This window comes from Lissotriton helveticus, chromosome 8, assembly GCF_964261635.1.
Source record: "Lissotriton helveticus chromosome 8, aLisHel1.1, whole genome shotgun sequence".
Taxonomy (NCBI): domain Eukaryota; kingdom Metazoa; phylum Chordata; class Amphibia; order Caudata; family Salamandridae; genus Lissotriton; species Lissotriton helveticus.
The window spans coordinates 81,563,599-81,590,501 of NC_136069.1; the positions used below are offsets into that span (position 1 = coordinate 81,563,599).

Here is a 26,903-nt window from a genome sequence, read left to right on the forward strand (position 1 = left end):
CTGGCTGTGGCACGCAGATGCTTCCTGCGATGCCTGCGACTCACCCGGGCCATACGCTCCAGTACTATCCATCCTGGGCACTTCGGGACCAGCGGACGCAATGACTGTGACCCGATCAGCTAGCTGGACACAGGCAGGGGTGGACACTCTGGGAGACTTATACACCGACGAAGATTACTCACTTTTGCGGAACTGGCCGCTAGCACAGAACTCCCAGCTGGCCAGTTCCTGTTACACGTGACTCTCATACATACACTCACTGCATCCTGGGGCGACATGACCGAAGAATTGCCGATGCACAATTTTATGCAATATCTGCATGTTATGGGGAACGGCTCACACGTAATCCATTGGCTGGCGCAGGCCCTACTGATGCACTCGCAGCCACCCACGTTGTCGCTATGGGATAAGTGGGCGACAGATAGGGGAACGGCCTGGACTGATAAAGAATGGGCGATGATCTTAGCCGGACCGACATACATCCCACGCAACCCCCGCTTCAAAATTATTCAATTCTACATCTTGCAGCGCGCTTATCTTACACCCGACAAGATAAATAGATACTTTACAACTACTGATGCTGCTTGTCCGCGCTGCTCTCTGAATGGAGCAGACCTTCTGCACATGCTGTGGCACCGCCCCGACATTCACACGTACTGGGACGAGGTCATGACGCTACTTACACGCAGCACTGGCGAGCAGCTACTGCGCACGTGGGAAGCGTGCATTTTGGGGCTGTATAAACGCACGAAGCTACACAAAGTGCGGACGCGCTTTTGGGACATGGGGCTTATAACGGCCAAACGCCTGCTTACCAAACATTGGAAGGCTGCGACCCCCCCCCCCCCCCCACCCTCGGCACTGGCGCGCCTCCTTTACCAACTGGGCGCGGGCGGAGAGCACGGTGCTCCTCCGAGAGGAAACGGCGGGACTTCGGAAGTTCCCCATCGCCCAGCTCTGGGATGACCTCCTCAAAGCATTCCAGCGCACCTGCCAGGAACGGGGGATCACTTGAGGTGCCAGACCTCATTGCCCTGACAACACCACTCGCCCCCGGGAGCGAATACGACTCTGTCACCCTCTCCCCCACCCCCACACCTCTTTAGACCGCACGACCTACACCACTGAACACAGCCACCCGACAATCTCAGACTCACGCCGAACACCTATACAGCGCTGCACACCCACCACTGCCTCCGCCCCGGACTGCCTGAGCCGACTGTACATGCTGACAGGGAGATGCCTCCCCCCTCCCTCCCTACAGGAGGACGGCCGTCGTGTCGATAGATGGCGCCGCAGCCTCATGATGAGCTAGCTTGCACTCCGACCGCTCCCCACAGGCAGCGTCTGCCAGCCCCAGTCCGGGAAAGACAACCCCCCCCCCCCCATTTCACGCTTCATAATGCAAGATGCCCTGCCACGTCCCACCCCGTTATTGCTGCCAAATATGAGACCCCGTGACGATCTCTCTCACTTCCCCCCCCCCCCCCCCTTCTCCCCCCCTTCCTTCCTACCCCAGGTTTTCCCCGCTATTGCATAGACATCGGGGACAGTTTGTTCGCTGGTCATGTTCCCCGACCAGACCCATTACTTCACCCAACCGAGGACGCTAGATGCAACACGTCACAATCAGGAAGCGATACCTTATTGACCACACGCTATCCACACTCTGCAGAGACACGACGTTACTTACACGCCGCGAGAGGTGCAGATCTGCACTCAAACTTGCGCACGCTAGCCGAGGACACGCTTCGTGGTTTACCAAACACTGCCACGTCCTTTGCAACCTCCCAGCACCGACACTAGGATGGAACGCAGACATCACATTGCTAGCCATCTGAGCCTTGATCGAAATGGCTGCGGACCAACACCGCCGCACACACTCGCTTGCTATTATGCCTCAGTGAGCTATACTAACATACACCTTGCCTATTCACGAACAGCATTACGGATACAGACTTGGTGAAACACCTAACACTGATCCCCCCCCCCCCACTATCGGCTCACTGCAACTGTCTCTTGGATTATCTGTGGGGACATGGGAGATTGCTATCGCGGCACTGATGCTGGGTAAAAACTGTATAGCCACTTCTGACAAAAAAGACAAAATCACAAGATCTATTGTTTATGTGGCTAGATACCAGATGACTGCATACGCATGTACATTAGAATTGCCGCCGGACCCCCGGGTTGCCGGCTAAATGGCTGTGTCATCCAGTTGGCGGTTTACATGCTTGTTCTCTGCTCAGCTGGCCCCTGTGGGCCAATACAGGTATTTTGTATGATGTAACCCTTCTGCATAATAAAGGTCTTCAAAAACCAAAAAAAATAAAAATAAATCATTGTTCTTTATCTCAATTCGCCACCTCAGTTCAGACCCAGCTATATGCAAATCAGTATTGACCCTGTGCCTCGTGGGAACAGTCAAGCCCGAACTGCCAAGCCAGGCCTTCCCTGAACTGAAAAAAAAGCATCCTGGGACCGGTTTGGGGGTAATGCCCCTCTTCAGCCAGGCTAGCTTGAATCCAGTGGCAAAGTGAGCATGGGACCCATGTCTGGGCATACCCCGCCAAATTAGAGCAAACAAACCAAACACAAGGAGATGATGGACGGCGTGCTGAAACTTTTCAGACACTCACACCCGGTCTTTGGGTGCAGGGTCAAGACTGATTTGCAAATGGCTGGGTCCAAACTGGAATGGCACAGTGTCCATCAATTGTTCTTTTTGTATTCGCCTGACTATGTGGACAAAGGCTAGTGGCTTTCCATTGGTCACCTAGTATGTGCTTGTGGTCAGGCAGGTCCCTTTGAAGTTAATAAAGTTCCTAGGCCCACCCCAACTGGACGTCTGTCAGGGGAAGAAAACACTTCTCCACTACCAGCCATTGTATGTGCTGTGGGAGCAGTGTTCACACCACGTTTATGCTTCATTCAGGCCAGCACAGGCTAGGCCGTAGCTGGAGACCAAATGCAAAATAGGCTCCAAGAGGTTATATTTTCAAAATATTTCATTAAAAAAACAACTAGATTTGACTTTTAGTAAATATAAAAAATAAGTCTTTATACGGAGTCTTTAGCTTGTACAGGTCAAACGTTCTAGATTTATCTATATAATCTATAATTTGGCTTTTGCTATAAACCAGTTTCAACCTGTGACATTGTTCCTTTAGACGAGTCACTGGGGAAACACGCCATTCCAAACATCACACATGTTCCACTCTTAAATATGATCCACACTATCTTGTGGGGCAGCAAGGTATGTTTGGTTGTGCAATGTAATAGTTCAGGTTTTCTTACCTGTCAAAAGGTGTGATTTTGATACGTCTGTGTGGCAATATTCAAGTTCCTGCTGTCATTCTACACTAGGTAGGCCTTAACCCATGTTTTCACTGCCGCAGTGGCGGATGGAACAAAAGGTGCTGCAGTCCATAAATGGCATTTCACTTTCCTTACGAAAACAATGAGGGAGAAAGTTTTTTTTTAAAGGGAATACTGATTGTCCCCTTGACTGATATCACAAAAATTTTATCTCTCAACATAACTTGCGACACCACATGCCTACATAATTCGGCAGGGTGTCCAACTTTTAATCACCTTTTTTTTACTTACACAAAAATCCAAAAAACGAACCAGCTCCACTGTAGTCAGGTGTCGCAGCACACCCAGGTGGCACTCGGCTATCCGGGAGGGACCCCGATGATGAAGCATGTCACCAACTAGGTTGGTGAGTGAGGGGTCTTCTGACAAAAGATGAATCTGTCCTTTTAAGCCTTTTGTGCACCTCTATAGCCTTGGCGGAGGCATTGGAGTGCCTCCAGGGGGTACTCCTCCATTTGTTTTTTGATTTCACTTTCCTTGACAGTGCTGTATCTCTGCAACATATACTGTGACCTCATAGGAAAGTTAATGTGCTAATCCGGTTTTAAGCCAATGTCCACATGTGTTTGGGGTCCAGGCACGTACCCTGGTCATTGGATTGCAGTGTCCAAGTTGTAGCTTTCAGGATTACTATTAGGTGAGTCCCAAACAAAAATAGAAAATTGAGTTTTACCACCCAAAAAGGGGCCACTTTGAAACCGTCACTATTTTCCCACCACAATTTCTGGAGTCTCCATCTACCGTAGGTTTTTAAATCATAGCTTCCTCCACAGCATAATGATGTTTTTTGGGCATTGTTATCTACCCACCCAGTGAGACTGCAAAAGCACACCGCTGACTTCTCGTTTTCCAATGCTTCCATAGTTTGTTTACTTACTACATTGAATTATGTTGTAATTGGAATGGCTGGGTTTGAAAGGTATATTGCCATGGTAAGTTGTCTGTTCAGTGCAACAGGTTGCAAGAGGGAATGATATCAATTTAGCCTAGTTTATCTTTCTATCTGAACATTTATCAAAGCTTATTGCGCAGTAGTAGAATAATAAAGGATATTCTGCAAAGCAAAATATAGAAGCATCATGGCTTAAGGTGCAGAACTGTGGATCTGGGAACCATTCAAGGCAGAATAGGAGCAAGCTGGTGTGCTTTTCTGGAGAATGGTGATTCTATGTGTGAGTTGCCTTCCTCCTGTTACCCTAGAACCAGATACACTTAATCCCACCCCCTACAAAGAACCCAGAACATACGTTAATGATACACCCTCAAATGTGCTAACTAAATCTCAACATATGTTGCATTAGTGTGGTATCCCTTAGCTATGTTTATGCAGCACTATCCTGCTTGACAACTTTGGCCACATGACAATTGGCAAACGTGAGCACATGAAACGGCTGTTAGAGAGGCCTGCAAAGCGTAGAACGCCTTCCTTATGTTGTTCTGTTGTTGCCACACAACTATCGGAAAAAATCATCTGTCTGAGACATGAGAACATCGGAAACGCAACATTGCTTTTCCTGCTCAGTGAAACTAATCAAAATGTGAGAAAATGGATGGACAGTTTCTGGCTACCACCTGGAAAATAAGATGCGGACACACTTAATGCCTGTGACCAAACATCCTTTCTAAAGCATGAATTAGTTGTGTGAAGGCTTCCAGTGTGCAGTTGGCAAAGAAAGCAGACCACGTTGCATATTAACATCTCTAGCTTTATAGCTCTGGAGCTAATAGGTGGGATGTAAAAAAAGAGGTAAAGATTGGTAGAGTTGTGACCATTCTTGTTCAGGTGAGCTCATTTTCCCAAATGGTCTTCCAAGATGCTGCCAGCATTTGAGGCTTCATGTAAATTTTGCAGTCTTATCAGAACAATGATAATGGTGCCTGGGGGTAGTCCGTGTCCTTCACTAATTACAATAATAAGACTTCTGGTGCCCCATGTTTTTTAATTAGGTGGATAGTCTAGTGAATTTGGAAGCTATCACTCACTTTTCAATTCTGGTCTGACTGGTTTGAGAGACCTTTCTGAGATTGTTCTAGGTGGCAAAGTTCAGCAAAATCTGGTTTCGGGACAAGTGCTAAAGACGTTAATTACCAAATAAAGTTCTGGTCAGTTGCAACTTGTAGTCCTTTTGACCTTTTGCATTTTTCTGATTTGTCTATTGTCACTTCTTGATAATTGTTCTTGGGGAGTTTTTACAGTGATTTTTGTCAAAGCTGATGGGACTTGAAGATCATATTCAGATATCATGGAAGACTCGTGAATCCCAAGATTGCGATTTCAGTACAGCACTTTCTCAAGCCAAGGGAGTTGTTACACACTCCGATATGTGTAACATTTACACAGGAAGACCTATTTGTAGAGTTTCATCCTAACTCTTCACCATTTTCAGCTGATTTTATGTTGAAGGCATAGTTTTCTGCTGTTTTTATTTGAAAAATTAGTGCATATACTAATAGTGCAATTAAAGTGCAACAGATATATATTTTTCAAAATTGTTATGTTGGGATAGATTTTTGATGTCCAAGCTTTAAAGCAAAAAGTAACACTGATTGTAAAGACTTACCAGGATATCAGAATCTGAGATTGTGTAATCTTAGTCATTTGAAGAAACTTCACAAACGATAACTAAATTGACACGTCTTGAATACTTGTTCATACACTTTTGAACAATTACAGACCCACAAATATGCTATAAAGGTTCTTATTATAACTTTTTGAGAAGTAGTTTATTAGGAGGATTTAAATATGAGTTGGGTTATAAAAGAGGAATAGAGTTACCCTTTTAGAGGATTGTTACAAAATCTTTGTATACAATTATTTCTTGATTGTAGATGATAGGCAAGAAGATCTAGCCTGCCAAGGTTTAGGTGATTTTTAAGACCTGCGTTGACAGTTCAGATTTAGATCTCAGATCTACTTGAGCTGTCTCTATCAGCTTCCTCGCCAACCCGTTAGGAATGACCTGTTCTTTCAGAGTCAAGTGAGGGGTGTACATGTCATCCATCGTGTTGTAAACACCTGGTTTGACCTATTTAGTGTTTGCTTAAGATGTTACCCTAGTACTGCACAAAGAGGTTTGGTCTTGCTGTGGCCTGTTGTGTGTTTTGAGAAAAATACTGTTTTTGTGATAGAAAGGCAACAACTGACCTCCATTATGGCGTTTTCCCAATATTCCAGCCGCTCCTAAGCATTTGTAACATTTAGGTTTACAGTATATAATGATTTGAGTGCACTTCGCTGTTGGCCTATGGAAAAGGGAGACAAGTAAGAGCGCTTGTTCACCACAGGTAGAGGGTTTTACCCATGGTGACCTATGAAATTAAATCATCATTGTGGTTTTGGCTTCAAGAAGTTTAATTGTGGACTATATAGTGTTTTTAAAATGTGTCCTTTGAGGTTGTACATGGTTTGTATATCCTAAGCATGAATTCATTTGTAGCAATGACTGAAATTTGGTTTCCCCTTTGGTCCTAAATGTTTTATTCTCCTCAATCTCTTACAGCAATTTTGAAATATGTTTCCTCTATTCTATCTCTATTTACTTCTTACTGATGTAATAGACTTTTTTTCCTGGCCGTAGCACATGTGTAAGTTTTAACTTTAAAGCATTTCCGCTAACATGTATACATTTCTGTTTAAATTCACTGACCAGCAATAACTTTTGCCTGTCTCAATTTGGGAAGTTTCCCTCTTTGGTCTCTGTGATGCGGTCACTCTTATACTTTTCATTTGCTTGGTTATTGTGTTTTTTTGTATTGTATTCATGTTGTGGAATTTATTTGGATGTGTTTTCTCTTTAAAACATTTCTTTTTGGAGTGAACTTGCTGTGAAAAGAAACAATCCACTATGACATGTATCTTCACTTGTTAAACGTCAAAAATTCCGTTGCTGCTTCCTGGTTAGGTCATCCAGTGCGTCATGGGTCTGTGCATTAAAATTGTACCTTTCCTTTTTACAGTGTACAATCAGTGACCTAACCGTACATCGTGCTACACCCGAGGATCTGGTAGGTAGCATACCGGCGGTTGCTAATTCTGATGTAAAATTCTGCAGTACAACTGCAATATTAGCAGGTACAACCACAGCTAAACCTGCCAGGTAGTCATGGAGCTCCAACCTAAATCCATATGCTCTTTGATATGTTAATATGTTGACAAATGGTGATGGCACAGATATTTGATCGATGGTAAGGCTGTGGGTGATGAGGTATACTTATGTTTTATTGGGTTCAGAACGTGTTTTTAAATTAATATCTGCTTAACTGGAATTTGTCTTCATGCAAATTCTCAGTTGTGACCTTCTGAGTAATCTGCTAGCTGGTTCTCCAGATGGCTGCCTTTTGTTCTGGCTACCGGAGCCATATCATAATTTCCGATTGTGATTCCAGAGCCTATTTAAACAAACATTTCCTGCTGCTTCGTCCATTTAAATGATTTTGTGTTTTTTGTAGCTGATTATATGGTATGATGAGATAGTTGTTTTTTGGTTAACAGATTGATTTGCTCTTTTAATGTTCTCTATATTCTCATATTTAGTAACAGTTCAATGTTCTTTTCTTTACTCTTTGTTTCTGCAAGGAAGTGTTTGCCGTATATTTCTGGAAATGTAAAGGGCATGCCTGGTGTGGTCCTCACCCCCCTCCCCCACACCTCCTCGTATTATGGTTCATTTTCTCCCCTTGAATCTTGACCGAAATCTGGCTGTAATGACCTTAGGAATTAAAATAATGGAGGTAGATGGGGCAGTTATGCCCATCCTTAAAAAGCCTTCCTTAGATTCTTTAAATGTAAAAAACTTCTGTCCTATCTCCCTCCTGCCACTCCCTGCTAAAATCCTTGAATCCAATCTGAACTCACACCTGAGTACCTATCTGAGGGACCACCAGCTTCTGGATGGTTCCCAACATGGGTTCAGACGGGCACATAGCACGGAGACCGCGCTCACCATGGTGTTGGATAATATTCGAGTTCAGGTGGATGCAGGGCATACCTCTCTCCTTGTGTTACTTGATCTCACCGCCGCATTCAACTCCCTCTCTCCTTTGATACTGATGGAGCGTCTCAAGGAGATAGGGGTTGGCGGTCGGGCCCTGGACCTTCTCGCCTCATTTCTTAGTCAGCGGTCTCAATCCGTTAAAATACACAACTTTTACTCTGATTCATCCCCCCTTGTCTGCGGAGTGCCCCAGGGCTCCTCCCTGAGCCCCATCCTCTTTAATATTTACGTGGCCCCGCTGGCAAGGGTGGTGCAATCTTTCGGATTGGAGGTGTTGTTTTATGCGGACGACACGCAAATGATGGTCTCTGTTACCCAAAAGATTAGGGACTCTGCACAAAATTTTAAAGACTGTATGACAGCGGTCTCAACATGGATGATTCAAAATTACCTTAATTTAAATGGTGAGAAGACGGCGGTGTTGATTTTCGGGGACAATTCTGACATCTGGTCGAACGAGTGGTGGCCCAATTCACTGGGTACATGTCCCACTCCTGTCTCCCATTCGAAAAACCTTGGAGTGGTGGTTGATGACTGCCTCTCCATGTCCCGTCCGGTCTCCAGCACGGTGGCCACTTCTTTTGGACTCATTCGAGTCATAAGAAAAATTTCCCAGTTTCTGTCACTGGAAGCACGAAAAAAGGTTGTCGTTGCCCTCATATTGGCCAGGTTAGATTATTGCAATGCCCTTTATCTGGGAATCAACAAGGGTCAGCTGCTCTGCCTTCAGCTGGTACAAAATGCCGCCGCTAGGCTGGTACTGAACGTTCCGAAGCGGCACTCTGCCTCCTCTGCTCTAATTTCTCTGCACTGGCTTCTGGTGGACCGTAGAATCCGGTTTAAGACCTTATGCCTTACCCATAATCCATACTATGGACACGGCCCAGTGGGCATTAAGAATATCTTCAATAGGTATGCTCCATAGAGAATCTCAGGTCAGCTAACCATTATCTACTCGTGGTTCCCAAATTCAAAAAGGTGAGATGGGGTGGCAGAGCCTTTTCGCAGGCCGCGGCCAGGGCATTGAACTCCCTTCCTGTTTCCCTCTCGGGCCAACATGCTCACCCCATCTTCCGTAAGACCTTTAAGACCTGGCTGTTCCCTGCGTGACGAGTCTGAGTATGTTTGCCGGTTGTGTCTGTAGGCTCGTCTGTACAGAGTGCCTTGATGCCCTTGGGCTTAGTTCGCGCTTTATAAATTCCCATTCATTCATTCATTCAGTTCTGTGGGACTTTGTCATTGGCGGCTTATGCTTTGGACAGGAAAGACCCCTTTTACCCTTTTGCTTAAGGAAGGTTTAAATTCACGTCCTTGAAGGTTCCTCAAATCCCACCATTAATCTGAGCTGGAGAGCGATCCAAAAGAGCCATCAAATGGATGGAACCCAGGGTGTCCTAGAACCCATCTTTGTCCTCCTCTGTTCGGATTCAGATGTAAGTCACTAGGTCCACAGTGTTTTGTGTGGTGCTCTTTGTCCCACACCAAATTTGAGTTTGAACTCTCAGGCTGCACTTCGTGTCTGCTCATAGGAATGACTCCACTGCATGTCCCTGCTTTCCAAAACAATGTGGGTCACTCATCTCGTAGGGACTCTTTCCTGGGGCTTCATAGAAAAGCCCCTGAAATTTCAAAGCATTCTGAATTTGCCACTTCTTGGCATCTGGTGCTGTTGCTGTTTGGGATTTCCCCGTGCACAGTTTAGACTGGCTTTACATATTTACTGTTTTTAATCACAAAACATGTGTGCAGCATCTTCCATTCTGCTGTTTATATTCTACTTTAACAAAGGTAAATATACCACACACACTGCTACTTACAGCTAGATTCATCATTGGAAAATGGGCTCGCAAAGGGCCAGATTCTGAGAATCTGGCCCTTTGCGAGCGCAATTTTTGCATTTGGGATTCATCATCCCAAATGCAAAAATTGCTAATCGCGAAATCGCATATTTGCGAGGAATTGCATTTTAATGCAATTCATGAAACTTTTAAAATATGCGAATTCGCAATTTCCGGCCGCTATTTACCACGAAGTCTGTAGGCCCATAGGAATGAATGGGAAGTTATTCCTTATTAGCGATTAGCAATTTGCTAATCGCAAATAAGGATGATGTAGGAATCGCAATATTTTTTGCTATTCCTACATGAATCCCGTTTTGCAAGTCCTTAATAGCGATTCCTTAATAATCGCTATTAAGGACTCGCAAAACGGGACTATGATGAATCTAGCTGTTAGTCACTAAGGGCCAGATGTACTAAGTTTAGGATTACCGATTTTCAAATTGCGATTCTCCCCGAAAACGAATCGGTATTCCTAACGTATGAAACTCTTTTGAGTTTCATTAGCAATCCCTAGTGGGTCACGAATAGACCTACCTCATGCTTATTACTGAGGTAGGTTGCGATTTGCGACTCATTAGGAGTTGCAGCCATCACAGGGATGGTGGCCTGCTGAGGTCAGCAGACCACCATGTCTGTGATTGCTTTTTTAATAAAGCAATTAATTTATTTCCATTTTTTTTCAGTCCAGCCCGTTTTTCTAACAGGAAAAGTGGAAGCATTTAAAAAGGAAAAATAGAAAGTTTGCAGTTTTACTTTTTAAGAGTGGCAGTGGGTCGTGGGACCACTGCCTGCTCTTAAGAATATTTGTTTTCCATTCTCAAAGAGGAAGGGGTGGCCTGGAGACCCATTCCCATTTGCGAGGAATCCGTAAAATAAGAATGTTTTGTGACCGTAATTTGGTAGCAAAGCATTCATACATCCCATTCATATTCAGTATTTGGAAGAAATGCCCTAAACAGGCTCCTTCCAGAATGTCAAGCACAAATTGCGATTTGGTAACGTGTTCCATACATATTAAAAGCCCGATTAGCCGTTTTCTACTGCAAAAATGCTTCTTACGTTTGGCCCTCAGAGCTTTATTGCTTGCTTGTAGAGCTGTTAAAGATGTGCTGATTATTTTTAGAGGTAGGGTCGTTTGGAAAGAGTTTTACTTCTTCTCCACTGTCAGTTTTGACAATTTTGAAAAGAAACAATTTTCCATTACTTGGCATTATGGCAGCATTTTATGTGTCCTTATTCTCTCCCATGTTCATCATCTGGATGAAAGAGTCTGTACTTGACGTCTTTCCTTGAGGCTCAAGGTAGGGGCGACCATTGGCAGAAGCCATCCTGCTGCTTCATGAGACTAGTGAATGTGAAAAAAACAGATGTCTTCAGAAAAACGGTACCTGCAATTGATGCTAAAGCCAGTGGCATAAGCCCTTCAATTTCAGAAGTGGAATAATAAAGTTGGTATAAATCTTAAAAGACGGACCACTACACACTGAATGAGAGACACTTGCAGCAAAGCTGCATCCAGGAATGAGTGGGAGGCAGCAGGATGTATCTATTGGAGTTAAATTCCTGATTTTCATTTGGTATGGATAAGCCCCCAAGAGAAAAACAATGTGAACAACAAGGAGCTATGAAAGTGTACACCCTGCTGATGAAATGAACTAGAAGATTTGTTATGCATAGTGCAGTGAGCAAGTCTCCTGATCTAGTAGAGAGATAAGTACGAGAACCGTCTTTGTTTGGGTCATACCCGTGCTGCATGTACATTGGCATTATATTGGAATACTATGCTCTTTAGAAGGAAGCCTTTTTTTAACAACATCCAGGATGAAATTGATACCAGTTATAGCCAAACCTGCATCCCACCGTGCTTTGCCACTGATCCTGCAGATGCAAAATGGGTGATAACTGCCTTCTGCACATTTCGAGTTGAGCACTGCAGGCGCTTTCTTGCCTCAACAGCGGAATCCCCGAGCTGCTTTAGGTTTGTAACATCTGGCCGTGGATCACCCTAGGTAGTTTGTGACATCTGCAGTGTATGCTGTATTTTCATGACTTGGGTTAACTCTCTTTAATCAGCTGCATGCCCAAACCTGGGCACCAGTCCTAAAAAAAATGTTCTGATTGGTACTCTGGTTCCTCACGTTTGGAATACCCCAGGCAGCAGATTAGATCTTGAGATTTTTCCCAGCAATTTCCTCGAGCCTGTGTTGAATGACTATTCATCAGGTCTGTCTCAACCCAGATGTGACATTGAGGTCCTTACATGGCCACCATCTCCATGTGCTGACGTCCTTTTATTTCTCTCTGATCCTACTGGTACAGATCCGGAGTTACATCCTCAAATTCTGTCAGGTTGACATGCTTTGTCCTCAATTTTTTTCCTTTGTGCAAGGGACATGTCTCTTCCAAAAATGACAGGGTTCAAGTTGGGCAAGAATTGCCGCAATCAAATGTCTGTGACGGACCCTCTCAAGGTCGATCTCTGGGCCCCTGCCATCATTCAGCATTGCGTAACAAGTGCGTGAAAATGCACCTGAAAGCCATCCGATACAGCAAAGCCAAACTATATGTTGCGGAGTGTCATTGAGCATCTAATCAAAGCCTAGATCAAAGTCAGGGGCGTGGAGATGCGCTTGCTCCTGAGGTCGCTCTTGCAACAGTTGTTTATTGAAGTCTAGACAGTCGGGTAAGTTGAAGAAGTCAAAGAAACACAAACAATTGAGGCATGGCTCTCCTTTGTCACACCACTCCCACCACTCTGAGACACACGGTGTCCTGGATACCTCCAGGCCACAAACTCTGACTTCAGAACTGATTCCGAACCTCCTCCCAATTCTCCCGACTTCTCTGGTGTGGCAGCGAAGCCGCAACAGCTAAGGGACTTCAAGAAGCCATCAACAGACTTTTATGGTTCCCGACCTGATTCCTCTGGGAGTGCCTTTGGGTCCTAAGCATCAGAGGTGCCCCCAGTTGGTTCACCGTTGGTGCATTCATCCCCAGCGCCATTCAACCTCATCCCAACTTCGATGCTGCCCTTGACTCAAAGACCGACCCCTCAACCCTGTGTGTTGATGCCAACCATGATGCCGCAGACGCTGGAGGGGGAAACCGTAGTTCTCTTGGATTCTAAAAGTCACCCGCAATCTCCACTGAGGTCCCAACCACCCTGGCAGCATTCTCATTCTGAACCTGAGACATTTCGACAATATTATTATTATGATGATGATGATAAGTATGATGAATGTCAAATTTATTATGATGAGAACCTTTCTCTTTACATGCAGGACGCCAATGGTCTAAATACTTATCCTGGCACTGGCCTTTACTCACCAAACCACACACAGCACCCACTACCCCAAACTACGCCCTTTGTTGCTGTCTTTGGGTGAGCAGCTGCAGTTGGATTCCTTCCACCGGTGTCTTGAGCAATATCCAACAGTCACTCATGGACATGCAGTTCAAAAGCACACGTCCCTTCGGAGATAACGCATGCTCTGCCCTGGAGAGCTTAAGAGAAAGCAAGGTGACAGCACGCTCCTTAGGATTGGCACAGTCCCAATGGCATTATCCCAAACAATTTTGTTCCATTCAAGGCTTTAGAAGGGGATATTAAAAGATGCAGTACCTAGCATTGCCTTAGTAACAAGAGCAGGTAGGAGGTCATATTATCTTTTATTTCTCTGGATGAATGGAGCATCACATCTAACCTGTGGGTGCTCCAAATTATCCAGAATAGCTACTCCCTCGCTTTTCTAACCTTACTTACAACCCCCTGACATCTGGTGGACGATCAGCTCTTTGTGGGTTTCTCCGGGGTGAAAAACGGGAAAGTTGTACTGAAGGGTACTATCTCTATATGGTTTGTACTGTGCATCAAGGTCTGTGATGAACTAACAAAACAAACAACCTCCAGAAGGTCTATGCACGCCTCAACATTATATAACTTTATTTGATTTTGTGTAAAATCATACAAGTGTACAGGTCAAAAATATCCCATTATTAGCATTGATAAAAATACTACTCCCAGTACAATAATCAATAATACAATACAAAAAAATAAGCAAGCGTCCATTTACGAGGGCCAAAAATACAAATTAATATCTTATGAATATTTAATCAAGAAAGTGCTAAAAGATTATCAAGAGGGAAATAGCAACATTGTGACCTAAAACAGAAGAACCAATGCTAAAAATGGGCTAATAGTTTGTACTAAAAACACCAGTCGAGAACCTTGACTCATAAAAATAGATTGTCTGTGTGGATAAAAGCTCTAAATATAAAAGTATAGGTCTAACCTGTCTCAAACCTGTGGATAACAAAAGAGGCCTTAAAACTTTGAGGGCAAGTGATAACAATGTTAAAACGTTTGTCACAGGTACAAGCCGGTAAATCAGCCATTTTGAACCAGGCACCTTTTATAAACCGCAATTGATGAAATAGTCCCATCATAAAATAAGTCCGCAAACCCCATTGGTGATTGGACATCTTTAAGAGAATGTATGGTGCACTCATTCCACCATAGCAAAGGCTGCTGTGCAGTGTGCCGGTTTGGACATCTGCCAGGCGTGGCTGTCTGTCCACGCATTCATGTAGCACTATTGCCTGAGTAGCCAAGTCCGGCTGAGAGGCATTTTGCCCGGTGTGCTCTACAGGATTTGGAGGCATGCCACAATTCCACCACCTGGGGAGAATCTGCTTTGGTATTTATTCACTAGGTGAGCAAACTTTAGTTATCTGTAGCCATCAGAAGAACAAATTACTTACCTTTAGTAGCGCACTTTCTGGTTAATAGTCTAACTTTAAAACTCCATGGAATGCTCCATAGAGGTTTGATCTCTTCATACCACTTAAAACACCTACACATGAAAGAAAACAAGGACCTAGGCTGAATGCAAGATTAAAAAAGATAAAACAACAAATTACTAACCTTTAAACGCATCTGGCTCAAATCAAACAATCCTCGAGACAAAATACACCTGCCCAGGCATAACAGAATGTACAGTTCAACAATCAAAAAGCTACTGTAGGAAGGTACCCTTTTTGACATGGTCACCCCCACTATTTGTCTGGTATATGATCAGATTTCGACTGGAAGTGCCCCGGGTTCCTGTTAGCCAGGACCCCAGTTGCAGATCACTTTCTGAAAACTGATAAAATGTTTTCCCCAATACCCTCTGTAAGTCCCTAGTAAATTGTACCTGGTACCTAGGGCCTGAGGTAATAAAGAGGATCCCTAAGGGCTGCAGGACAAATTGTGCCACCCTAAGAGACCCCTCACCAAGCACAAGCTGCATGCTGTGTGTCTTGGTGCCGACATAAGTGGAAACACAGCATGGCACACAGCCTGTGTGCCATGCCTGCAGACACAATGTGCAGTATAGTCACCCTACAGAAGGCCTTGCGGCCCTAAGGCCGGATTCACTATGCTACATGTGAGGGCATAACTCCGAGAGCAGATATTCCGTTGTTCTGGTCAGGTCCTTTGCTGCCAGTACAAGTGATCAGAGAAGTCAATTTAACACCTTTTGCAGGACACTGGTGAAAATTAGTTCCCCAGCGACATGATGGCTTCACTGAACATAGGGATGTTTGGTATCAAGCATCTCTTTTTCATATACCCACAGTGATGCCACTATTGCATTTATTAATACATGCACACAAAGCCATCTTGGAGGTGTTCCTTGAAAACCTACCAGCTTCTGGTTTTCTCCAGCCTGCCACCAGAGACTAGTTTCTGACCCCCAAGGGTGAGGGGGTTAGGAGTCCAGAAACCAAACCTGCACGGGCTGGGGGATGTGTACACCCCCTCCCACAAGACGACCTTCAGATTACCATTCCAAGACAGGGGAGCTTCAAAGTGCCCACCTCCTTTGGTATGCAAATCTGGTTTCTCTCACAGGAAAAGAAGCCAACCCCCTTTGTCCAGAGCACTTTGGCACCCGGACAGGTGGGAAAATTAGCTTGTCGGAAAGGCGTGTCAACCCTCAGGCTAGTTTCACCCCTAAAGTGGTCTATCTGTAGTGGAGGCGACTTTCGAAAGTTCGCTATCTTGGTGATGGCAAACTTAGGAATTCTAGGACAGAGTTATGCCACTGGAAGTGGTCATAGAGAGGGGCGTACTTACCCCAAGGGTAGGGAGCCTATTGGCTACCACCCTGCACTCCCCTAATGCCCCTAAGTTCAGTATTTAGGGGAACCCTGGAACCTGAGACTCAGATCTTGACAGCCTACGAAGAAGGACACTGAAGAGCCGCTAGCAAAGCCTGAAGAAGAGCAACTGACTTTGCACCAGTCCCCCTGGCCTGTCTGCTGTTCCCCATTGAATTGCTCCAAAGTAGTCTCATCCTGCAAGCTGTTGTGCCTCAAATCCTGGGAGGACTGCCTTTTTTCAATAAAGACTCAAGATTGCCTATGGAGAAGCAGAGCTGCTCCCTTGCATCCTGCAGGTACCCCAAGAAGAACCACGAGGACTCTGAAACTGCCAAAACCTGACGTCGCTTACCACCACTGCACCGAGCCCCCCACCCCATGTCTAAGTGGTACAACGGTGTCAGCATGGTTCCCAAGCCCTCAGGAGACAGAGTCCACTTTGATTTTTCCCCTCCAGAACTCTCCGATGTCCCCTATAGTCAGTTTGCAAGCCCCCTCTACTGTGACTTCGTCCAGTACGAAAAACCTGAATCCTAAAGACACCTGAGCCATGGAAAAGCGGACCAAAGGAGTCCCTATGTACCCCAACATCATGAGGCCTGAGCCCCCTTGTTGGTTTAGCCCGACTGGTTCCCCAATCCAAGCCTGCATCCTTTTTCCCGATGGACCGATCTCAAAAGACTTTAATAGGGCACCTGAGGCTGTAAGGCACCTCTTTACCTGGCCACCCCAGTGCGGCCTGAAGAGAACTGTTGGTGTTACATTGGACCTTGCACCATAATTACCTTACGTCCAGAACATTGATCGTAAGCCACTGTTGAGTGCCCGAATGCAATACATGTTTTTCCTCCATAGGTTAAAATTACCACAAAGTGCTTCAATTAAGATTAAAAGTATCAAAATCACCGACACTGAAAAACACACCTCTCTCGGCACCTGGACTCCCCATTGCCTCCCAAGGTGACCTGTTGGTGCTGCCTTCGACCTTGCCCCATACTCACCTTTAGTCCTGGGTAATGGTCTCTTAAGTCATTGTTAGGTGACCGTATGCAGCATATGTTTTCTTCCTAGGTTAACATTGCCACAAAGTGCTTCAATTCTGATTTAATGTATCAAAAACCTCTTTTCTTTAAACCTGAGATTTAAAAAAGTACTTACCTGATTTTGATGATCTTGGTGCCTAAGTTTATATAAAGATAAGCGTTATTTTTATAAATTGGTGTGGATCTCCTTATTGAGTTTTGTGTGCCATTATTGACTGTGTGTGCAACAGATGTCTAACACTCCTCTCTGACAAGCCTATGGCTGCTCAACCACACTACTCCCTAAAAGAGCACCTTGGGTTTGCTAGAACAAGCCCCTGTACACAAGTAAAAGAATACCTGGACTCTTTGCATGGTATATCTCTTTTTGGTATACTGTGTAAAGAGCCAGCTTCCTACAGCTACTATTCAAGCAGAATCCACAATGCAAACCCCATTCCTCAAGAATTTTCAAACAAACTGGCAAATCATTGCACAACTAAAGCAGACATGTTGAATTCGTATTTGATATACAAGAAAACCAAACAACAACCCCAACCCATTTCCAACCTGTTTCCAACAACCGGATTCCCACACCTCTCCCCAATTCACATGGCTAGGTTAACACCGTCTCTTCGCCCCTTCAAAGGATTATCACCAACTTAATTTTTAGACTCTATCATGGCAAGGAAGCTAGCCGGTGACCCCTCTGGCACTTGTCCTCCACAAATGTTAAAAATATTAGCTTTTTTTTAAACGTTCTGTTGTATTAAGTTTCTGTTAACAATATGCCCTAGGTCGGGTCCCTATAAATACCACATCAAATGCACTCAGTGGTACAAAGATCGCCATTACATATCAAAGAAAAAGAATGTAAACAAAAATCAAAACAAGAACAGTAACAACCTGAGACGGTACAGTCATCATGCTGCTTGCCCCAACACAGTGACTGAACTATTTCCCAGTTCCCATTCTTCAGCAGTACAGAGGTCTTCATGGGTATACACATTCAAGATCCACAGGAGGGGATATTTGTATTTTTTCTTCTTTCACGTCCCTCCCATTTTCCGCAGGTCCTATTGTCACCTGACTTCCCTAATCCTATGTGTTACCTCTTTTCTGCTTCCCTTCCTCATTTACGCTTGTATGATTCCATTCAGCGTGGGCTGGGTTTGCACTTGAGTTTGGGCCTCTTGTTGATGCTCCCACTTCTGATCCCCCATTATGTTCTCCATTAAGCCGACCCAGGTCTCTAAGTCCTCCTGTAGGTTATCGTCCCTACGGCTAAGCTTCATGTGCATCTCCTCAGCTCCCTAATCCATCACATCCCTGCCCCAATACACTACTGAATTGGCTCTTGTACCCAACCATCCCATGGCCACCCGGCGTTTAGCCAGCACCAGTGATAATTGAAGGAATCTCCAGCACATTTTCCCCCTCCTAGGTTTTGGAACAATACCAAGCAGGCATGCCCTAGGTGTTTCTTCTATCGCAAGTGCTGTCACCTCATTCAGGCACACTACCACTTGGGTCTAATAAGCATGCACCCTAGGGCACTCTCATGCCTAATGCAGAAACAAGGCCCCGTCTTTTCCACACCGAGGACATTCTGCCCCCTGTGTTGCATATATTCTCCGGAGATTAATTTAAAATGAGCCAATTTAAATCTGGGATTGCAGGACACTCTCCATACAATTCAACAAAAAGAGAGGCAGGGAGAACATAACAGTACACTCTTAGTCCCCAAATATACTATTCCAAACAAAAGAAGAGTGTAAAGACTCTAAGTAGTACAACCAGAGCAGGCAGATATATGACAGATATACAACACCAATTTGGTTTGTATAAAAAGCACTCACTCATCCAACCTGGTTGGTGACATGCTTCTTCATAGGGCACCACTGATAGCAGCCGAATGCCTCCCCAGTGTGCTTCAACGCCAGATTTACTGCGGAGCAGGTATTGTGAATTGGTGAGTGCGAAGTGATAGTAGTGGTAGTGAGGTTTAAAAATGTCTAAATTGTATCAAAAATGATTTATTACTTGATCAATTGGACATATTCAAAACAATGTGTTGGAAAATAAGCCAAATAGATTGTTTGGCTGTTTCCAATAAAATTACAAGTGGATCAACATGTTTCTGCCATAGGAGGTGTAATTTTACCCGGCATTCATCAGGACCTGTAGTGGACTAAACCCCGGCGGTATGGGCACCCTAATGCCCACCCTAACCTAAGGACGTGAAAGTGAAAAAAATGTAAAAAAGTGCATGAAAAGGGAAAAATTTTAAAAATAATTTCCTATAAGGTACTCTCAAATGGGGAGACCAAAAAATTGAATGCACCTGTAAAGAAAGTGACAAAGACATACATAAAGAGACAGAACAAACAATTAGGTTTCTCCGTTCAGAGGTATATCAGTTTGATCAAGTAGGTGAAGTAACTTAGTGCTCTGGTTGTTAAAAACACCGGTTTGGTATTTAGCAGTAAATTAAACACCCAAGCTGGATAAGTGGGTATTGTTCTGTGCCAGGAGTGGGTACATAAGTGCTTAGTCGATCAATAGACAATGCAAGTGGCGATAAATACTTAATCAATGACCCAGATGAGAGGCGCGTGTAGGTGGCGGGATCAATGGACCAAAATGGCCAGTGGCCCCACTACTCAATTAGCATGTCACCAACCAGGTTGGTGAGTGAGGGCTTTTTATTCAAACCAAATCGGTGTTGTATATCTGTCATATATCTGCCTGCTCTGGTTGTACGACTTAGTCTTGACACTCTTCTTTTGTTTGGAATAGGACACTCTCCATACCAATTCAGAAGCTGCCTTCCATTCTGAATCAGTCAAGGGTGTCCCCAGATCTACTTCCCATGTTCCTCGTGGTCCAGTTTCAGGCCTAGCCCTATCCTCTTTGAGCGCTTTATATACATGCGTCACCAGATGCTGCGCCGAGCCCACCATCAACAGTAAATATAGCTTTGCTGTCTGTTTAGGGGCGTTCATCCAAATCCCCCGCACCGTATGCGCCAGTTTAGCATATTGTAAAAACTTGCCCCTTTCCTCCACAAATGTCTCCCTCGCCTCATCAAAGGTAAAACATGTCTCTTCCAGGGGATCCTCATCAATAGTCATTAGCATTAGAATATTCCCGCCCATGTGCGGGACCCCGGAAACACTATATTATATGTGCCCCACACATATATATATATATATATATATATATATATATATATATATATATATACGGTCGGCGTCGAAATCCAACACCCCTCCGCCGTCGTCAGCCAGGCGACGACCGGCGTCGAGGGAGGTCACTCCTCCGTCGTCATCCAGGCGACGACCGGCGTCTAGAAGTGTGACCCCTCCGCCGTCGTCAAAGAAACGACGTTCGGCGTCGAGGACCAAGACCCTTCCGCCGTCGACAGGAAAAAGTCGATCGGCATCGAGGAGGCAGTCTCCGTCGGTGTCTCGTCGGCTCTCCGCGTCGAGGGTGTCCAATACCCCTCCGCCGTCGTCGCACAGACATTCGACGTCGAGGCAGAGGACTCCGTCGACGGCTGGTCATCACCGTTCGACGTCGAGGCAGAGAGCTCCGTCGACGACTGGACATCGTCGTTCGACGTCGAGAGAAAAAACTCCGTCGACGACTGGACATCGTCATTCGACGTCGAGAGAGAGGGCTCCGTCGACAGCCGGTCATCGCCGCTCGACGTCGAGAGACCATAAATCCTCACATAGCCAGTCTAAGTCTAGATTGTTTGACCCGCCGACTCCCCGAAGGCACTCGACGGCGAGGGAAGATCGCTCGACGTCGAGGTTTTCAGATGTGGTTATGGTAACGGAGACAGCTTCCCGTCATTCCACTTCACGGTCCTCTGGCTCCTCAACTACTTCTTCAAAGTCCAGAAGTCCTGTACGCAAATCTCCTGAGCGTCGGCCAGACCCTTCAGCAGAGCGAATCAGACTATCGCCTAGATGGTACAGGTCTTTGGACCATTGGAGAGATTCTGGGGCTGCCAAACGTATGCAAGAATATGCCAGCCCACAGCACAGGTCTCCTCTTCAGGATCTGGTAGAGGAGATGGACAAGCGTAGTCCTCCCAGGCGCAAATCACCTGTGAGAACACCAACCAGATCTCCCAGGAGGTCCCGATCTCCCAGAAAAAAACCTCGTTCAGAAGATCGGATCAGATCTCGCTCTCCTAGACGGGAGGAGCGTTCAAAAAGATCACGGGAGAGGAGGCACAGTGCTCACCGTAGACGTCGACGAACTCCGTCTACTTCATCTACCTCTTCTACCAGGTCTTCCAAGAGGGACTACTCCCCTACATTGACGGACAGTCCTACGTCCAGATCCTCCCCAGTGGATGACATTGGCACGTATCTAGATGTCCTGCAAAGAGGAGCTCAGAAGCTGAGCATTGAAATGTCTGTCCCTCAGGTTACAACGACAGTCATTTTTGAGACTTTACACAAAAAAGCGATCTCCCGTCCTCTGCTGCTTTTAGTCCTGGGGATTATGGATCCTTTTGGATGGTTTTCCTAACTCCGGCTGCTATCAGAGCGGTGCCAGCCCGCATTCAGAAGAAATACAAACCGGCCTCTTCTGACCCGGTTTTTGTAAAATCTGACCCTCCAGCAGACTCTGTCATTGTGGCAGCGGCGAGGAAGACACACGCAGTTGCCGGTTCCTCTTCAGTCCCACCAGACAAGGACAGCAAATCTCAAGACTCCTGGGGTCGCAAGGTTTGCAACTCAGCTGCTTCCACTCTTAAGGTTTCTAGTGCGGCTGCGCTTCTGGGTCGATACGACAGAGCCTTATGGGACTCTATGGAAAGGTTCAAATCCAAGCTGCCAAAGGAAGACCAGCAGGATTTTGAGGAGACTGTGACAGAAGGATGTCTGGTGGCGAATCAGATGATAAGCACGGCTGCGGATGGTGCTGTCCTTGCGGCGCATTCCTATTCACATGGGGTTTGTGCCAGGAGGTCGGCCTGGTTGCGCCTTACAGGCCTGAAGCCGGATGCTCAGCATCGCATCCTTAATCTCCCCTTTTCGGGTTCCGCTCTCTACGGGGAACATGCTGACGAGGAAATGACCCGAATGAAGACGGAACTGGACACAGTGAAAGCGGTGGGTTTGGAGAAAAAAAAAGAATTCAAGCGCCGCTTCAAGACCAACAGGGGGAGAGGGCCTCAACAGAGGGTTCAAACCCCTCCGTGGTCCCAAAATAAGAACCAGGGGAAATCCCAGTTTCGAGGTAAACCCGGCAGAGGTAGAGGAGGTCACCAACAATCCTCTAACACCACAAGAGGAGGAAAGGCCTGAGCAGTGGCTTCCTCTGGCGCCGTTACCCACTCCAGTGGGAGGAAGTGCTTCACAACACCTGGCAGAGTGGGTCAGCATCACAAAGGATCAGTGGGTGCTGAATATACTGCGCAATGGATACAGGCTACGTTTCCGTGCGCCTCCGAAGAACATTCCTCCGAAGAGCTCTTGCCCTCACCAGCTAAGCTTGCTCCGAAGAGAGGTAAAAGTCCTACTGCAAAAAAGAGTGATAGAGGAGGTTCCTCTCGCTCAAAGAGGAAAGGGGGTTTACTCCAGATATTTTCTTGTCCCCAAAAAAGATCAGGAGGACAAGTTCAGACCAATACTCGATCTGCGACTTTTAAACAAAGTCATCATCCGAGAAAAGTTGCGCATGTTAGCGCTTCACCAAATATGCCCACATCTTCAAGTCGGAGATTGGATGTGTTCGGTGGACCTGCAAGATGCGTACTTTCACATCCCAATTGCTCAACAACATCGCAAGTACTTGAGGTTTGTCGTACGGAACAAACACTACCAGTACAAAGTGCTACCCTTCGGTCTCAAGTCCGCACCACGAGTCTTCACCAAATGCATGGCAGTGGTGGCGGCTTTTCTTCACAAGATGGGGCTCTTCATCTACCCATACCTGGACGACTGGCTCCTAAAAGGTCCATCTCCGGTACAGGTAAAGCACGATCTACATCTGTGTCTGCACCAGTTGCACAGGCTCGGCCTCCATGTGAACCTGGAGAAGTCAGTCCAGCGGCCTACACAGTCCATCCACTACCTAGGCTCCGTTCTGGACACAAAAGTGGGAAAAGCGTTTCCTTTGGAGGAGAGACTTTTTTCCATGAGTCAGAAATGTGGAATCCTGCTAGAATCTCGGCTTCCAACAGCCCGACAAGTAGCATCCCTGCTGGGTTCCATGGCGTCCTGCATCTTTCTCATCCCAAACGCCAGGCTGAGAATGCGTCCTCTACATCAGGCTCTGGAGGATCAGTGGGACCAAGCGACAGGACGTTGGGAAGATCGTATCACGCTTTCCCAAGCGACGAAAGATGCCATCAAATGGTGGACTCGGAGAAAGAATTTACTGGTGGGGGTACTGTTTCACCAACCTCTTCCAACCCAGTCTATAGTGACGGATGCCTCTCTGCAAGGCTGTGGAGCGCACATGGGTCCGCTTCAAATTCAAGGCCAGTGGTCTGCGCTGGAGCAGACATACCACATCAATATGCTGGAACTCAGAGCGGTATTCCTGGCTCTCAAAGCTTTTTTTCCAGCGATAGAGTCCAACTCAGTCTTAGTTCAGACGGACAATGCGACCACCATGTTCTATCTGAACAAGGAGGCACAAGTTCTCGCCCACTTTCTCGAGAGGCTCAGGCAATCTGGCATTGCCTCCTCTCTCGAGGCCTCACGGTAGTGGCAGTGCACCTTCCAGGCGAGTTGAACGTAAAAGCAGACGCACTCAGCAGGCACTTCGACGATCAGCCAGACTGGGTGCTAAAAGACGAAGTAGTAAAAGAGCTTTTTCGTTGCTGGGGTCGTCCAACCATAGACTTGTTTGCAGACGACGACAAACTCCAAATGCCACGCCTTCGCGTCCAGGTTCCACCGGCCAGGGACTCAGGGGAATGCTCTACTGATGGATTGGTCAGGGACATTCGCTTACGCGTTTCCTCCCCTGGCTCTGATTCCGAGAGTAGTTTCCAAGCTCCGCAGGTCGAACATGGAAATGATCCTGATAGCTCCGGATTGGCCGCGGCAGTGGTGGTACCCGGACCTTCTACATCTGTCTGTGTGTCCACACAGACGACTCCCTTGCAGGCCGGACCTGTTGAGCAAGATGAACGGGAGGATAATGCATCCCAACCTCCCATCACTGAACCTAACAGCATGGCTCCTGAGGTCCTGCAATATGGACATTTGAACTTACCTCCTGAATGCATGAACATTTTAAAGGAGGCTAAGAGGCCTTCCACGAGAGCGTCCTATGCGTTCAAGTGGAAAAGGTTTTACTTATGGTGTAGGGATCATCACCTAGATCAGACTAAAGGGCAGGAGGACGTCATCTTGCCATACCTCCTTTCCCTGGCAACTGCTGGTTTAAAATACGCTTCTATTAGGGTGCATTTGTCAGCCATAGTAGCATACAGAAAATCACCTGATCAGATTTCTTTCTTTCAGGTTCCAGTGGTTAAGGACTTCCTCCAGGGGTTGAAAAAAGTGTATCCCCCTGTGCGAAACCCTTCTCCTCCATGGGAATTGAACCTGGTTCTATCCAGGTTAATGTCACCTCCTTTCGAGCCCATCCACAAGGCCTCTTTGCAACATCTCTCTTGGAAGGCGGCCTTTTTGGTGGCGATTACCTCTGCGCGCAGAGTCAGCGAGATTCAAGCGCTCTGTGCGAAAGAACCATATACTGTTTTTCATCACAATAGAGTAGTCCTAAGGGCTCATCCATCTTTCTTGCCTAAAGTCATTTCTGATTTTTATATAAATCAGTCCATTTCCCTCCCTTCGTTTTTTCCAAATCCTACGACCCCAGCCGAGCGGTCACTTCACTCCTTAGATATTAAGAGAGTGCTCAAGTTCTATTTGGAAATGACCAAAGGGATTAGGAAAACGGATCAACTGTTTGTGAACTATGGTTCAATGCGAACAGGTTTTCCAGCGGCCAAGAGGTCCATCGCGAGATGGATTGTCTCGTGCATTAAATTGGCCTATCAGCTTGCAGGAAAACCTTTGTTGGGGTCACCCAAAGCGCATTCCACTAGAGGGAAGGCCGCTACAGTAGCTTTCTTGCACGACATTCCAATGTCAGAGATATGCAAGGCTGCGACATGGAAATCAGTTCATACCTTTACAAGGCATTACTGCCTAGAATCTGATTCCAGGGCCGATACTCAAGTAGGACAAGCCTCTTTGAGGAATCTATTTGGGTAGCCTATGGCCTGTACGAGCTTAGTGGTTACTAGGCTTAATATGGTTATTACTGTATTGTTACTCCTTTGCCTGCAGGGAGATGAGGTGAGGCTCGCTATTCTATTCTAATGCTTATGACTATTGACGAGGATCCCCTGGAAGAGAAGGATTAGTTACTTACCTGTAATCCTAGTTCTCTTCCAGGGGTATCCTCATCAAAGTCTTAAGCAACCCTCCCGCCTCCCCGGGCAAAGGACATTCTTTAATAAGGAGATATTGTTAACCTATCTGTTACTGGGTTTATTTTCAGTCTCCGAAAAGAACAACTGACTAAGCATGGGCGGATTTTGCGGATCCACGATTCGCGGATTCAGCGGATTCACGGATCGTGGATCCGCAAAATCCGCGGATTCAGCGGATTTGCGGATTTGGGGGCGGGGCTTCCTCGAGCGTGTGGGCGGGGCCAAACGGACGGGGCTTCCACGCGAGCGCACATGCCTCTTGTGTGTCTAAAAGGTCAGAGACCGATCAGAGCAGCAGATTAAGAGACAGAAGCCCCTGGTCACAGGAACAGCACGGGGGTTGCGCTCGTAAAAGTCAAAGATGCCCAGCCTCCCAACGCTCACGTTTTTTTTTGGGCTGCTGAATGAGTCACTGCATTTGCGCTTCAACTAGTTCCAGCGACCAAGTGTGTGTCACTATGCAATCGCGCCGAAGTGCGCAGGGGTCCCTTGAGTGAAATGTCCATCATAGTGGGTAAATGGCGGGAAGACGGTGCACACCTTGAGTGTGTGGGCGGGGCCAAACGGACGGGGCGTCCATGCGAGCATGCCTCTTGTGTGTATAAAAGGTCAGAGACCGATCAGAGCAGCAGATTAATTATTTAATTGTGCCAGGACCGTCGTGCCCGAATGAACCCTGCCCTTCATATTTATTCAAGAAGACACCACTGTTGAAGTAATTTACGATGGCGCCGGCAAGCTGCCAGCGCCATCCTGCAAAAGTTACTTAATTAGCTTCAACAGGAAGCTCCAACTGCTAAAATAAAGCAGGCGCTCGAGCCCCTGCTGTATCTTATCTGTTAAAGCTTCCTGTTGAAGCTAATTAAGTAACTATTGCAGGATGGGCGCTGGCAGCTTGCCGGCGCCATCGTTAATTAGGCGCGCTTGAACTTTTGACCGCAAAATCCGCTCCGATCGCGGATTGCGGATTTTCGGCAAATCCGCGAGAGTTCGCGGATCGCGGATTTGCCGAAAATCCGCGATCGGAGCGGATTTTGCG

The 26,903-nt window shown here is 46.2% G+C and overlaps 1 protein-coding gene across 7 annotated transcripts in view; it reads left to right on the forward strand.

Annotated features, from left to right (window-relative positions):
* The window catches only part of SPICE1 (spindle and centriole associated protein 1), a 591,766-nt gene that overhangs the window by 71,772 nt on the left and 493,091 nt on the right, over nucleotides 1–26,903 (forward strand). For 4 of the 7 annotated variants that reach the window (XR_013599733.1, XM_078656677.1, XM_078656682.1 and 1 more), the window contains exon 3: nucleotides 7,336–7,383. The exons of the other annotated variants lie outside the window; for them this stretch is intronic. Coding sequence is in view for 3 of the 4 variants with exons in the window: in XM_078656677.1 (XP_078512803.1) it covers nucleotides 7,336–7,383 (48 nt within the window). In the remaining variant the exon portion in view is untranslated. The remainder of the gene's footprint in view (nucleotides 1–7,335; nucleotides 7,384–26,903) is intronic. 7 annotated transcript variants of the gene reach the window in all.